The sequence below is a fragment of the Phascolarctos cinereus genome, unplaced genomic scaffold, assembly GCF_003287225.1.
Source record: "Phascolarctos cinereus isolate Bilbo 61053 unplaced genomic scaffold, phaCin_HiC Scaffold_726;HRSCAF=1367, whole genome shotgun sequence".
Classification (NCBI taxonomy): domain Eukaryota; kingdom Metazoa; phylum Chordata; class Mammalia; order Diprotodontia; family Phascolarctidae; genus Phascolarctos; species Phascolarctos cinereus.
This window is the reverse complement of record NW_027556098.1, coordinates 28,771,659-28,788,137: the sequence shown is the minus strand read 5'-3', so window position 1 is coordinate 28,788,137 and position 16,479 is coordinate 28,771,659. Positions and strand designations below refer to the sequence as shown.

The window sequence follows — 16,479 nt, the reverse complement described above, 5'->3', positions numbered from 1 at the left end:
GAAACCAATGGAGCCCTTTAGAACAGAGATGCCAGGTCCAGTGAACCCAACCAATAGAGATGACTTGACTAGCAAAGAGTAGATCTAAAGGCAGCCATATCATTACACTTAGAAGACATTAGGGATCCTATAATGCAGGAGGTATAAGCTGCCTTTCCACATATATCACCCATATACAGATATGATCCTTATGCAATTTCACTTTCCCTACTGATGGCATGTACATTCGTGTGCCCTAGGTTTATGAGAGGAGTGCCCTATTGCAAATCTTCTTACTACGTTAAAGATTTTTACCTTGAAATAATTGTGCTTTCCAAATGAGGGAAAAAGTAATTATATCAGTGGCAACTTGCGAGCTATTGTTTTGAGTGAATATGTACCCACAGACTACCATGAACCTGGGTAACAGTTTTGGGGACCCCTCTTGTATCATGGTAACTACATATAAAATGATGTTCAGAACCAAGAACCCTGTTGTGCTTTGACGATATGCAGAGAATGTCTTTAGTTCAGGGTACCAAGTTTTAGGATGGACATTAAAAAATGAAAATGTTCAAAGGTAGGGCAACCTGGCGAAATTACTGGAGGCTCTGCCAAACAGGATGAACTGAAGGAACTGGGGATATTTAGCCTGAAGAATAGTAGATTAAAGTAGGATTAAAATGGATGGAAGTTATAGAGGGCGAATTTAGGTTCCATGTAAGAACAATTTCCCAGGAATTACAGCTACTTCAAAATGGAACGGGTTGCTTTGGGAGACAGTGAATTCACAACCACTTTTGGTGGGGAGTGGGGGGAGGGCGTCAAAAAAGAACCTGGGTGTCCATCTCTAAGAATTTATTCTATTTCTGAGATTCTATGACTATACACGTTCCTGATTCCTTCTCTGCGCATTCTAGTTCCCTCTGTATTTAGCTGCCTTCAGGGCAGGCAGGAAAACAAGACCTAGTCTCCGTTGCCATGGGTTGCTATAACAACCGCTGCACGCTCAGCATTGCCTCCTCCCATCCAAACACTCTCCCCTATGTTTGTATCTTTTGTTCTTTTGCCGATTCTCCACTTCGGTCGCTCCCCACCCTCACCTCCCGCTGGGAAAGAAGATCCTGAGGTTGGAGATGAATTAGTTTAGGGCTGGAGGAGGGAAGGTGTACATTTAATGCATCTCCTTGGCGCTTGCTGACGGAAAAGGCGCAGCCCGAAGTGATTAAACACCTCTGGAGGCAGGACTCGTGGTGGTGGTGGTGAAGTCATGTCTGATAATGGCTCTGAGGAATATGAGGAGGAGGAGAAATTGCCTTATCTCGGGGTGAGGATGAAGAGTATGGATTCGGGGTGAGGAAAGCTGTTGAAGGGCGGAGAAAGAGGGGACATTTGTACCTGTCTTGTGACTTCAGCCTTGGATAGTATCAACAACTCTCTCCTCCTGGATGCTCTCTCTTTGCTTGGCTTATTAACAGTGAGAATGACATGGTTAACAGAGTTCTGTTCTGGTTTACTTCCAACCTTCCTGAAAACTATCCTGTTTTCTTTAATGGAACATCGTACCTTCCCTGCCTTCCTGTGTGTGTCCCAAGGATCTCTCCTTTTTTTTTTTTTTGCTCTCTCTGTATCTGTCTGTCTTCTAGCCTTCCCTCCCTCCCTCCCTTCCTATTTCAGTGATCTCTTCAACTCCAATGGGTTCAATTGGTGGTGTAATGCAGTGGAAAAAAGTGTTTAACTTTTCCCCTGAGCTTGGAGTCTGGGGGAGTCTGAATTTGAATCAGCCACTTGAGACTGAACCTTTCTAGTCCTCTCTGTGACAGGCAGAAGGTAATATGTCCACCCTTAGGAAAAACCCCTTTAATCATTAGTTTCTCATTTGTAAAATTAGTAAGTTCCACTAGATGACTTCTGAGATCCCTTTAAGACCTGGATCTATGCTACTATGACTCTATGCCAGATATCACATATATATACATAAATACATAGGGATAGAGACTGGACCTATGATTGATTGCATTCTATCAATCCAGGTGGATACCTTCTTGGCAATTTATAGTCTTAGAGTTTTGCCTAGAGCACTGAGAGATTGTTACTAGCCCAGGGTCATCCAGTATGTGTCAGAGGTGAAACTTGAAACCAGATTTTCCAGGCTTTGAGGCCAATTCTCTATCCACTACACCATACTGCCTCTTTTCTCTCTTCTGAACGTAAGTCCCATATTTCCAATGGCTTTCTAGACATCTTCACCTAGCATCTTAAGCTCATTATATTCTCCCCATCCCCATTACTATTCCTTCCCTATTTCTGTTGAGAACATCATCCTTTCATTCAGGTTTGCAACCCTGCAGTCACCCTCCACTCTTCACTCTCAGTTACTTCCATGTTCAGTCAGTTGCTAAACCTGGCCATTTCTACCTCAACAACCCTCACAACAACCCTGTCCCCTTCTCATCAGGGTGTTGTGAATGATTCCTAGCCACTCTTTCTCTTGTAGGACTCTGCTCAAAACCTTCAGTGTAGGTCTCTGGCCTCTGGTATAAAAAACAAACTCTTCTGGGTATTTAAAGCTTTTCACTATCTGGTTACAGACTACTTTTCCAGACTTGGATTCTCCTTTCAAGCCAAAAGGACTTGCTCATTGTTTCTGGAACTCTCCAACATAGTATCTCTTATCTTGGTGGTTTTGCACTGTCCCCCAAGCCTAGAACACGTTCCCTCCCAAATTCTTTTAACCTTTTCTTATAGTCTTAGGTGTCACCTCAATTGGAAGGCTCATCTGATCTCTCAAGTTTTGGGTTTTTGTTTTTTTGGTTTTTTGTTTGTTTTGTTTGTTTTTCTCTCTCCTTATCTTGTATTTACTTATCCAAGTGCTTTATCCCCATAAACTCTTTGAAAGGCAGGCAATACTTTTGTTTGTTTTCCTCTGTTTCTCAGTAACACATACTATGCTTTGAACGTAGTATGTTCTTGATTGACTTTCTTGGGTCAGTGCTTTTATCTGGTACCCTCTGCAGATATCCGGGGGTCAAGGGCAGGGTGGATTTGGGAAGGGATGGCTGGAGGGTTTTTTTGCGGGGAAAGGTATTTTCCTGAGTCTTTCCCTTTCCTCTCTACCCATCCCAACTAAAATCCCAGGAGATCTTGCCCGTGGCTAAGTGCACAACTTCAGTAGAAACATGTGCCAGGACTTTGAGACTGGGGAGTGGTATAATGTACAAGATCCAGCTTTTGGAGCCCTCTTTGACTTTTGATTTCTCCAAAAACCACAGTGATTACCAACCCATTCATTTCTTCTTCTTGTCTTTCCACAACTGCCTCCCAATCCCTTCTTCCTGTTCCTTCTAAGCACTTACCTTTTTAAATGTTCATCTGCCTCCCTCTCTTCATCCTTTTTCATCGCTCTCCTGCCCCTTAATAAACCTCCAGAAAAAGTCTACATACCGGTATCTTCCAGATACTGATCATGCCATTCTATTCCTTTTTTTAATAGTATTTTATTTTTTTCTCAATTATATGTCAAGACAATTTTTAGCATTCATTTTTACAAGATTTGTGGTTCCAAATTTTCTCCCTCCCCTCTTCCTAAAACTTCATGCCAAACTTTCTCTGGCTTCCCATTGTTTACACCATAAAAGCCAAATTAGTCATTCAAAGTTATCCATTATGTTTTTCCAGCAATAACCCCCCCCTTTTTTTAGTGCTTTAAAGCTTATAAAGTACTCTATAGCAATCCAATATCACGATATTTTAGAGATGAGCAAACTGATATTGAAGGTTAAGTGACTTGCTCCATCTGACCCAGTGTTTAGCTCAGTGCTACTATCTCTATACTAGTGCTCTCTGGTACTTCATAAAACTTGTTGACCTGAATTCACAAAGCTAAGAAAGCATCAGAGCTATGGTTTAATCCCACTTTTCCTGAATCCCAAACTGAAGACCACTGCTTCAAGCTCCTCCCTTCACAAATTATGCTTGAAGCAAACTGGATTTACTCTGTGCACCGAGAACATTTCCTACTACCTCCACGCCTTTGTTCACCACACTCTAGGTCTGGAGCGTTCTTTCCATCATTCCCTATCCTTCCAGACCTTGCAGTTTTCCTTCTGTGGAGCTCCCTCGCCAGAAGCCAGTGCCCGCTTTTCGGCATTCTCATAGCACTTTTGTCTATTCCCTCCTTATAAATAACTTGTATTTTTTTTCAGCAACTTAAGGTTTAAAAAGTGCTTCCCTAATGACAACTCTGTCAGATTCTAAGCCCTAAGGTTGAAAGAGTTTTGGACATGGACACAGAAAACAGGTTTAATTCCAGCCTCATTTTCCTAATTTATAAAATGGGAATGATTCACTCACCAATTATCTCAAACAATAAAGTACCAAATTAATGCGAACTATTCTTTGGTATTAGTTATTTGTGCATTCCTTACCTCTTTTACTCCAAAGCAGAGACCATGCAGGAGAACCTTATAGTTAGTCAACAAGCATTTATTAATTGCTTACTATATGCCAGGCATTGTGTTATGCACTGGATAAAAAGAAAGGAAAAAATAGTCCCTGCCCTTGAGAAACTCGCAGTTCTAACAGGAGAAACAATATACAAACAACTATTTACAAACAAGATGTATATAGGATGATTTGAAAATGATAACCAAAGAAGGCATTGGCATTAAGCAGGATAAGGAAAAGCATCTTGTAGAAGGTAGGATTTTAGATGGAATTAACTAAACCACTCCCAGGCTTCTGTCTACTTAGATTCTATGATTATGAACCCTGATGATGATAGGGTTCAGATGGAACATTCATATGTATCATCTCACCATATCAGAATATACATAGTTTATCCTTGTTCAATCCTTTACCATTGTTCAATGTGTTTTATCTTTTTTATGTTTCTCTTAAACTCTATGTTTGAACTTAGAAGGTTCCAATCTTTTCATCAGAAATGCTTAGAAGTCTTTTTCATTAAAGATCCATTTTTCCCCCTACTCAGGTTTGGGTGGGGATAAATTCTTTGAATAGATTGCTCAAGGCTGGAGGTAACTTAGAAGTATGATGTAATCAAAGTTCATTTGAATAGGTTGAGCCCCTCATTGTAATATTCATTCTCTCATTAAATGTTAACTAATCAGAGTTTATTGCCACCCTCGGGAACACCCTTTTTCTAATGGGCATATAAACTATAAGCTGCCATGATTGTCTTTGGTCTAAGAGAGAGATGGCCAAATGGTCATCCTTTTATTTAAATGCTGGCATTATTAATAAAATGATTAAAATACCCAGAAATTGTGTCTCTTGAAATTTTTTAAGTGCCACAGTCAAATATATGTGATCTCATTAATTTGGAGGTTCCTCCCAACAATGAAAATCACAACCCATAAATGGGAGCCCATCTTATGTGATTTTTTTTCCATATCACAGGATCATATATTTATAGCTATCTAATACAACCCCTTCATTTTACAGGTGGGGACACTGAGGCTCCGAGGTTAAATGACTTATTCGTGATTACAGAGAGGAAAGAGAGAAGGGGAAGGGAACAAGATTTATTAAACCTCTCCCACGTGCCAAGCACTGTACTAAGTGCTTTAAAAATATTATCTCATTTGATCCTCACAACAATCCCATGAGATAGGTGCTTTTATTATCTCTATGTTATAGCCGAGACAACTGAGTTAAAGAAAGATTAAATGACTTGCCCAGGGTCACACAGTTAATAAATATCTGAGGCTAGATTTGAACTCAGCTCATCTTGTTTCCAGGCCCAGTGCTATATATACTTTGCCACAGGGATAGTTAAGTGTCAGAGGAAGGATTTGGATCTAGGTTTCCCTGACTACAATTTCAGCACACAGTGCATTATGCTACCTCCTACTCTGTTCTTTGGGGTTCCTCACTGATATTGGTTACATATTGGTTTCAGTCTTGTCTCTTTCACAATGTAGTGAATTTCACTGAACATATTTTGTAGTGTTCCAGGAATTACCATGATTATTGTTGTTTAGTTTTTTCAGTTGTGTGCAATCTTCTTCATGACCCCCTTTGGGGTTTTCTTGGCAGAGATACTGGAGTGGTTTGCCATTTTCTTCTCCAGCTCATTTTACAAATGAGGAAACTGAGGCAAACAGGGTTAAGTAATCTGCCCAGGGTCACACAGATAGTGTATAAGGCCAGATTTGAACTGAGGAAGACGAGTCTTCCTGACTCCAGGCCTGGGACCCTATCCACTGCACCACCTAGCCCCACTGTGATTAGTACAATATTATCTTTCAATGGGAGTAATTTTATCCTTTTGTCATGCAGGGAGTAAGCTGGTAGTCAAATACAGTTTCTGTAACTCCATACCCAGTGTATTTTCCTTTACTAAGTCTCTCATTTTCTATGATGTTGACCAACACCTTTAGATCTCCTTGTTCTTTATCTTATTTAGAGTTGTTACCAAGTGGGTGATTGAACAAAGTTATCTCTGCGGTTTTGTGTATTATATAATTTTTGTACATTTTGTGCATAAAATCTTGCAAAATTTTTACACATGCGTGGGAGACCCCTTGACTGTGGAAAGTCTTCAGTTCTGCCTTTTCTTTTACTAAGTTAAATGCCTTCATAAAACCAGTAAACAATGGAGGAGCTTTTAAATTCACTATACCTCACTCAATTGTACAACTCTCAGGAAAGAATCTGATATCAGTTGTCTAAGCTTTATGGTGAGTTCAAGGCACTGTGTTATCTCTGCGTGAAAATTTAGACTTTATTTCTAATTGTGATGTGAAGAGCTTTATCTAAAGTAAAAGGAATTTCAGGCATTAATGAGCATGTGGAAAAGATATTTTGGGGAATAGGAGAGCCTTCTAAGAATCCCTGAAATTATAAAAGATAGGCTACTTCCTCTAGTTACTCATAAAGCCAACTCTGCTAATATTTCATACATTCAATATTTTAAAAATTCTTTTTAATAACTTAATTTTCATAGACTCACCTGTTTAATAAAGCATTTCACTTTGATTATCTAATTTCCTCAGGAATATGAAGGAGAACGCAATGAGCAAGGTGAACGGCATGGAACTGGGAAAGCAACATTGCCCAATGGGGATACATATGAAGGGCAATATGAACATGGTAAAAGACATGGTCAGGTAAGAATAAATGTATTAGGTGAAATTTTTCTTCTAAAAATTGCATCTAAAAATTTTTAGGGCATATTTTAACTTAGGAGTGACAAGAAAAAATATGTTTCAGGGGACCTACAAATTTAAGAATGGTGCTCGATACATTGGAGAATACCAAGAAAATAAAAAACACGGCCAAGGCACTTTTTTCTATGCAGATGGATCACAATATGAAGGTAAAATTGAATCCTAAGTTAAATATTATTGTTTCAACGTAAGAAAACTAGTTTGGTCTTTTTGTTTTGTTTTGTTTTTGATTACTGAGCTTATCTATAAATACGGAAGCACATGAAGGAAGCTCCAGATTCTTTGGTTCAATCGGTCAACTGCCTTTTATTGAGTATCTGTTATATACATGGCATTATACTATCCACTGTGGGAGATACTAGATAAATAAAAATGTAGTCCCTTCCTTCACGGACTTTGCAATCTAGCCAGTAAAAGAGAGAGAGAGAGACAGAGACAGAGATAGAGACAGAGAGACAGAGACACAGAGAGAGTAATGTAAGGCACTTTGTTAATAAATGCCAAAAAAAAAATCATTACTTTAAAAATTCATTTTGGGTTGGTGTGATCATAAAACACTTTTCAGAGAAGTAAAGTATGGAGTGAGTATGGAGCATTAGCTAGAGTATAAGTGTGGAGTATTATCTGCAGTATGAGTGTGGGGAATGACACAAGCAAAGCATTAGTTGGAGATATTGGAGAGTAATAATAGTTTGACTGAAACAGAGTGTTCATGTTAGGAAATAATGGGAGAAAAAAAAACCAGAAAGTTCTACTGGGGCTAGATTGTGCCCTCCAATACCAGGCTAAGGAGTTTGAAGACATCATCTAGTAAGTAGTGAGAAACAATTGAAGGATTTGGGGCAAATAATTGACATAATCTATGAGGTATTTTAGGATGATTCTTACCCAGCTGGAAGAAATGAATGCTGAGCTTCTAATACACATTAAAAGCAGGATACAGTTTTGATGAAGGTATTTATGAAAATATTTATTTATTTATTTATTTGAATTAATTTATTTACGCTGAAGTTTTCTTTCACCTAAAAGAAAGTCATCAGGTAAATCCTTTACTTGTCTTACTAATAATTTCACCTTTACTGTCAAAGATAATCAGACAATAAGCATTTATTAAGCACCTTCTATAGGACAGGCATTGTGCTAAATACTGGGGATATAAAGAAAGGCAAAACACAGGCCCTGCCCTCAAGGAGCTCACAGTCTAATGGGTATATTCTAAAGGTAGAGAAAGTATAAAGGCAATTACCTTCTAAATCTAATTTTGACCAACAAAGAACTTGTTGGTGAAGAAGAAATGTCAAGAACTATGGAAGGACATAATTATACTATTTTCAACTCAACACATCCAAAAGATAAGGCATTATTTTTAACTGTAAATCCACCCCTGGCCCTAATTTCCCTATTTTGTTTAGGGTGTCACTATCTTTCCAGGCATTCAGACTTACAGCCTTGGAATAATCCTTGATATCTCATTCTCCACATCACTTATAACCATGTCTTGCGGATTCTACATCCACGTCTCTGATATCTGTCCTCTTATCTCTACTTGCCCAAACTATTTCCAATAATCTTCTGATTATTTTCCTTTCCTCAAGTCTCCCTCCTTTTCAGCACATCCTTCTGGATGTCATATAGCTCCCCAAGTTAATACTCCCAAAGTATGGCTCTCTCTTGCTCAAAAAGATCCGTTGCTCCTACGGTCAAATACGGGGTCTTACATTTTGCTTTTAAAACTCTTCACAATCTAAATCCAGCCTACCTTTCCAGGCTTATTACTCATTACTCTCCTTCATAAGCTCTATGTTGCAGCCAAAATGGCCTTTTTGTTGGTTCATATTCAAACTGTTACATTTCCATATCTGCGCCTCTTCTGTCTGCTGTGCCTCTTTCTTCACCTCGACTTCCTGGAATTCACAGTTGACCTTCCAAATTCAACTCAGGCTTCACCTCCTACATGAGACCTTTCTTGATGCTAATACCTCCCTCCTCTGCCAAAATTTCCTTGTGTTTACTTTGTACGTATAATATGTATGTATATATGCATAGTAAATAATCATATATACATTTAAAATTTTTTTTATTGACCTTTTGTTTTTTATATCACCATCATTTCTTTTTTGGACTATTTTATCATTTTTACTTTTCAAGTAACAGTGTTTATTTTATTAATCTGTCTCTCCTACTGCCACTAATTCTCATTCCTCCACTGAGCAAAAACAAAAACAAATCTCTCAATATAGAACTGTACATCCCATCAAAAAAAAAGTTCCCACATGAACAGTGTCTAAAAATATGTGTTTCTTTCTACATTTTAAGTTTCTTACTTCTATCAGGAATGAGTGCCATGTTTCTTCTTCATTTTTTGGACTCTTGATTTATCATGGTGTTGGTCAAAGTTCTAGAATCTTTCGAAGTTGTTTTTCTCTGTAGTGCTGTTAATCATTGCATAATTTGTCCTAATAGCTCTATTTACTTGACTCTGCATCAGTTAATAAAGGTCTTCCCAGTGTCCTCTGAAATTATACATTTCATCATTAATCATTGCTTAAAAATTGTACATTTCATTATTTCTTATTACGTACATATACATAAATATCACACGTTTCTGTTTTTTGTTTATTTGTTTGTTTTTTGGTGAGGCAGTCGGGGTTAAGTGACTTGCCCAGGGTCACACAGCTAGTGTCAAGTATCTGAAGCTGGATTTGAACTTAGGTCCTCCTGACTCCAGGGTCAGTGCTCTATCCACTGCACCACCTAGCTGCCCCTTCACACATTTCTTAGTCTCTAATTTTTGACTACCATAAAAAGAGCTGCTATAAGTGTTTTTATGTAAATGGATCCATTTCCTCTTTCTTTGATTTCTTTGGGATATGGGCCTACTAGAGTATAGCTGGGCAAAAGTATTATTTGGTACCTTCTTGGACATAGTTCTTCTCTGCTTCCCAGACTGGCTAAACCAATTCACAATTCCACCAACTCTGCACTCCTGCTTCTGTTTTCCCACAGATATGCATATCTATATCCAAAAGATATACGGTGGAACCCCAAAGTTCTTTAAATTTGCATTTCTCTTAGTAATTTATAACATTTTGCATATGATAGTTGGTAGAGTGGATTTTTTCCTTTGAAAAATGCTTGTTCATATCCTTTGACAATTTATCTGTTGGGGAATGGCTCTTAATCTTATAAATTTAAATCAATGCCTTATATATCTTACAAATTAGACCTTTATCAGAGAAACTTTTTGCAAATATTTCTCTGCTACTTGCTTCCTTTTCTATTTTTTTTTACTATATTAGATTTGTGTTGCAAAAACTTAAATTTTACATAATAAATATTGTCCGTTTTATTTAATGTGATGTTCTCTATCACTTATTTAGTCATGGATTCTTTCCTATCTATAGATCAAAAAGGTAATTTCTTCCTTGCTGCTCTAGTTATGGATCTCTCCATTTAGAACATATCTTGGCTTATGGTGTGAAGTGTAGGTCAAAAACTAATTTTCTTCCAAACTGATTATACAGTTTTATTAGCATCTGTCTTTGAGTCCTTTCTCCAAGCAACTGGGGTTTTTGAGTTTATCAAACATTTTGTTACTCTCCTTCTGTATGTTGTATAGAATAGTCTGTTCTCTCATCAACACCTCTGTCTCTGTCTCTCTCCTAGTAACAAATAATTTTAATGATTACTGCTTTGTTTGAGATGTGGTACTGATAGACTTCCTCCTTCCTTTTCACTTTTCTTTCATTATTACCTTTGAGGTCCTTGACCTTTTGTTTCTCTATATCAATTTCATTATTTTTTCTATATCTATGAAATTTTCTTAGAGGTATTTGATTGGTGTAGCTCTAAATAAGTAAATTAAGACAGCAGTCATTTTTATCATATTGATTCTACTTGCTTGTAAAATCAACAGTAAAGCATGTATTTAGTATTTAGCATTTAGACCAGTATTAGACCAGTCTTTACTTCAACAAAGAATATTTTATAGTTGGATTCATATAATCCATGGGTGAAGTTTGGTAGATACACTCTCACATATTTTACATCTTGTGTAGTTATTTTTAACAGAACTTCTCCTGTTTCTTCTTGGGTTTTATTAGTTGTATTATATAGGAATGCTGATATTTTATATGTATTTACTCATATCTTGCAACGATGCTTAAGTTACTATTTAAATTAATCTTAGTTGCCTCTCTAAGGTTCTAAGTACACCATCATGTCATCTGCAAAAAAAAAAAAAGGCAATTTTTTTCCTTGGTATCCATGCTCATTCCCTTGGTTTCCTTTTCTTGTCTTATTGCCATAGCTAGCATTTCTCACTCTATACCAAATAGAAATGGTGATAATGAACATCCTTGCTTTACTGTTGATTTTACTGGAAATGGGAAAGGCTTATAACTTTTCTCCATTAAAATTAAGAAAGAGTCCATTTATTCTTAAGGTTGTCAGAGTTTTAATAGGAATGAGTGTTGAATTTTGTCAAATGCCTTTTCAGAATCTATTGATCTAATCTAATTTTATTATTTATATCATTAATATGGTTTATCATATTTATAGTCTTCCTTATGTCGAACCAACTCTGCACTGTTCAAATTTGTCATACTATATATCTTTATGATACTTAGCTGTAATTTATTTGCTAAAAATTTTAATTAAATTTTTTAATTAAATTTTAAATTTTAATTAAATTTCCCCTCATCTTGTCTTTTTGTACATTTCTCCCCTTTTTTCCCCACCTCCCTCTGTACAAATAAGAAGGTGGTCAAAGAGAATGTGAAAAAACATGTTTCTTCACTGGTGCAGCTATTCCTTTCCTCTTATCTTAGCCCTGATCCTAGGTTTTTAATCCTTCTGCCTTTCATTTTAATCTTCTTTTCATATTCCTCCTTCCAGTATTTAAGTTTGTTTTACTTATTCCTTTACTTATTCTTCCCTCCCTCTGAGACTCCCTTCTATCACTCTCTTGTTCCTGTACCCTCCTATTTCTATTTTGAGTGTATTATATTCTTTACTGAAATTTTTTAAAGTGTGAGTTTAATTACAATTATGTTCAATCTTCCTTTTTATGATTCAGATGAAAATGAGGATCACCGGATGCCCATTTTCTCCCAACTCTTCCTCCATGGTTATATTCTTTTCATCTTGTGCACCTCTATTATACAATAATGATTTCCCTTCTCTTTTTCCTCCTTGGTATAGTCCCCTGTCCCTCCAATTTTTGTCTTTTCCCAAGATTATTAAAACAGAACAAAACCATCATAGATCCTTCTATCATTTAAACCTTTCTTCATGACCCTTAAAGATATTAAGGTTCTTTGAAGACATTTGTTTCTTATCATCCCATCAACATGTAAACAATTTATCCCTGCATATTTCCTTTTAATTAAACCTTTCTATGTTGCTTTTGGCAACTGAATTTCCATTTCAAAATGTCTACCAAATTCTGGCTTTTTCATCAAGACATGCTCGAAAATCTTCTATTGTTGTCAAACAATGGGTATGGGTACCAAATCAATTTTAGGAGTTCAGGTTTAGTGATGAAAAAGGAACCACTGCAGCATTTATTATATCTCTATATTTCCCTCCAATACATTTCAAACAATAAGGTATATATGAGCATAGGAAATGCCAGGGTAAAATACTTAGCAGGAAATCTCTTCTAGTAACTGCTTGCAAAATAGGTCTCTCAGTGAGAGAAATCATCATTTTTCTTGCCTTGTAGTTTCTGTTTAGACTAACATGACAGAAAGCAAAGTTCACTTTAATTTGGTGAAAGAGTATAATATAATTTTAGGAGGAAATAAGAAACTCTGTGGAATGAAGGGAAACCAAACAGGCAAGAAGACCAAGAAAAAAGAATAAAGAAAAGAAACGGAGTCAGAGGAGAGAGGACAGATAAAGAGAAGTGGTCTGAAGTGAGGCTGTCAGCCATGGTTAAAAGTGATCTTAAAAGGGGTCTTAGAAGATCATTGGATTTAGAGGAAGAATGGACCTAATAATAGAATCTTAGAGGAGGAAGAGATTTCAGATACTATCAGAGTAAGACATAATAAGAGTTAGCAGTTATAAAGTTGTACCTAACCCAACTGTAGCTGACCAAGAATACCCTTTACAACATCCCTGAGGAGTAATCATCTAGCCATCCCTTGAACAACACTAGTGAGGCACTCTCTTCTACTGTTGGGTTATGCACTCTCTTCTTTCCCTTTTCCCCCTCCCCATTTAATAGATAAGGAAAATGAGACCCAGAAAAGTGACTTGTCCAAGTGGTGAACATTTTTAGGATATTCTTTAAAAATGTGTGTGCGTGTGTGTGTGTGTGTGTGTGTGTGTGTGTGTATAATATACACATACATACACACACACATACATATATATGTATATATACATACATATATAGTATATATACATACATATGTATAGATATATACATATATATACATACACACACATATATACACACACATATATATACACACACACATACATATATACACACATATATATGTATATATGTAATGTAATCAGTCCTGATAATCAAAGATTTCAGAGTATTTAAAAATATATTTAAACATAATATATACTTTAAAAGAAATTCAGTTGTTTTTCTATATTTAATGAAAGCCATTGGGCCATATAAATTAGTACAAAAATTTTCTGAAACAGATCTTTGATTTCATTGGTATACAGAATGCCAGTTGGTATACAGAATACTTCAGAGTTGTTGTGAAGATTAAAATGCCCAGCACTTCATAAGATCACGAGATCAGTTCTGTTACTTGGTTGTCTCTCATTACCAGGAGCTGAGAATTCCTCTTACTGAATCTCTGAAACATAAGATCAGTCTCCACTCTCTGATAGGTTCTCATGGCTTATCTCTTTAGAAGCTGTATACTTCTCTGCTCTTGTGCTCACATCTCTTCTTTTTTTATTATTTTGCTTACCTGTCTCTAGTTTCCTCCATCTACCTAAACATTCTTTTTCCACAAGTGAGAGGGCTAGGTTTGGTAGTCAAAGTCATTCACTGTCTGTGCCTTAGCCAGGCCCTTCTTCAAAGTCTCTTTGGCAGAGAGTCAAGTTACAATTGCAAAGGAGGATTTGTTGGGTTGGGTTTGATTGCAAATAGAAAATAGTGTAAAAACAAACAAAAAAACTTCAATAAGACATTTTTGAAGGACTATTATTTCATTTTCGAAGGTACTTCCTTCAGTGAGGCAGCTGGCAACCCCTTTGTGGTCAAGATATTAATTGCCATAGGAAAAAGAAAAATCACAGGTGATGTCTTATGTGAGTGATTGACTCATCTGTTAATGAGTCTGCTGACACCATGGTAGGATGGACTTCAGAACTAGTCTATTACAAGCCTATACTCAAAGACTTTTCAGCTTGGTAGGACTGGCCAGAATTAGTAATTAACTAGCATAACCCAGTTATCTCCTTCTGATGCATAATGATGCATCAGAATAGAACTTTAGTCAAGAACTGCCTGAAATAAAAAGTTAAAAGTGAGAGGGATCCTTCTCCTTGGCCCTGCATGAATGGGGGAGGGGGGGGAGATGTTTTCAGAAAAATATGGCAAGACCTATATGTACTGATACAAAGTCAAGACAGAAGAACTGGGAGATCATTATGTACAGTAACAACAATGTAATGATGATAAACTGTGAAAGACTCTGATCAATACAATGATCAATACAATACAAAGGACTCATGATGAAAAAATGCTATCCACCACCAGAGAGAGAACTGATGAACTCTGAGTGCAAACTGAAGTGTAATTTTCTTACTTTCTTTTTCTTGCTTTTTTTGAAATATGGCTAATATGAAAATATATTTTGCATGATTTCACATGTATAATTAATATTGTATTGCTTGCCTTCTGAGTGGGTATGGGAGGGAGTGGCAATGAAAGAGAGGGTTTAGCACTCAAATTTTAAAAATAAAGGAATGTTAAAAATAAATACATAATATATATATTTTTGAAAAGCTATGTCAGAACCCTAATCATCATATAGAGTTGTTTTTCTGAGCTAAGTTGTTTTAAGAAAAATAAAACCTAAAGCTTAACATCTGGAATCTCTGCATTATGACAATTATTTGGAGGTAGCTGCCTATCACATGAACTCAGTAGGAATATTTTTCCCATAATACAAACAGTGTAAGAACTGCTGTGAGCCTCCAGATGGAGGAGGTACCTTGGGTTAGGGAGTTTATTACTGTGTAATAATGGTCTGTGTACTGGGGAAGTTTAACTGTATCTATGGGAATCCTAAACCATTTGGACTATGTGTCATTTTTTTTTTAAACCAACTCTCAGTGAACTGAATCACAAATGCCCAGGAGTAAATAAAGAGCTTTAATTCTCCAAACCTATAAGATGATAGTGTCATCTCATAGCTCTTCATTCCTGAAGAAGCTATTCTAATAGCTATCAAGTCCAGAATTATATACCTGGCTTCCAAGACCCTTTTTCAATTGCCTACATCCTAACTAAGCAATTTTTTTTTTAAAGCTCACTACATTCCAACTCAACCCCACTTCATACAGAACAATTTTTTTCGCTGTACTCACACACCATAATTGTTCCCACCCCCACGTGCTCCTCTGTTCCCTTCCACCCATCAATATTTCTATCACTCTTCAAGATATCATGGTATAGAGGAAAGAATACTGGCCTGAGAGTTAAGGAAAAGCTAGATTCTTTTGCTGGTTCCACCTCAAATTGGTTGAATGGGCAAACTGTTTCAGCACTTTGTGTCTCAGTGTCCTTATCCAGGGTTAAAAAAAAAAAAAAGCAAAGGGTAATGGTCTAGCTCATCTGAAAAGTCCCTTATAATTCTAATATTCTGTGATTTTATTGCTAGACTCAAGTCCTTCGACCCCTACATAAAAAAGCCTTCCTACTATAACCCTCATTCATCCTTATAATTTTGTGAATTACTACAAAAACAGCCTATACTATGCAATTTAGCTCAGATTATATTTTATATTTTCTCATATTTGTTCTCTAATTGATTCATGTGTGATAGCCTAGTAATATTTTTTAGGGAAAGAACTATGTCTTCTATTTGTATAAGTGCCTAACATATATCAAGTACTCAATAAATTCTTTGATTAACTGACCAATTATTTAGGGTCCCTCTGAAAGATATGATTTCTTCCAGATAAATGTTTTTATTATTCCAACTATTAATGTATCTCTTTAGATGTGTGTGTGTGTATTACACCACAGTAAATTATAAAATTTCAAAGACAGCCCAAATTGTATTTCTTATGCTGTTTTGTTGGGTTTTTTTGTTTGTTTGCT

At 36.5% G+C, this 16,479-nt stretch overlaps 1 protein-coding gene across 1 annotated transcript in view; it reads left to right on the top strand.

The window, feature by feature from the left end:
* The first annotated feature begins 920 nt into the window (after positions 1–920).
* Positions 921–16,479, top strand: part of LOC110212846 (radial spoke head 1 homolog) — a 45,312-nt gene continuing 29,753 nt past the window's right edge. Inside the window, 3 exon segments of the mRNA XM_078146312.1 lie at positions 921–1,306; positions 6,996–7,109; positions 7,213–7,318. Of these exon segments, the coding sequence (XP_078002438.1) occupies positions 1,250–1,306; positions 6,996–7,109; positions 7,213–7,318 (277 nt within the window). The 5' untranslated portion in view covers positions 921–1,249.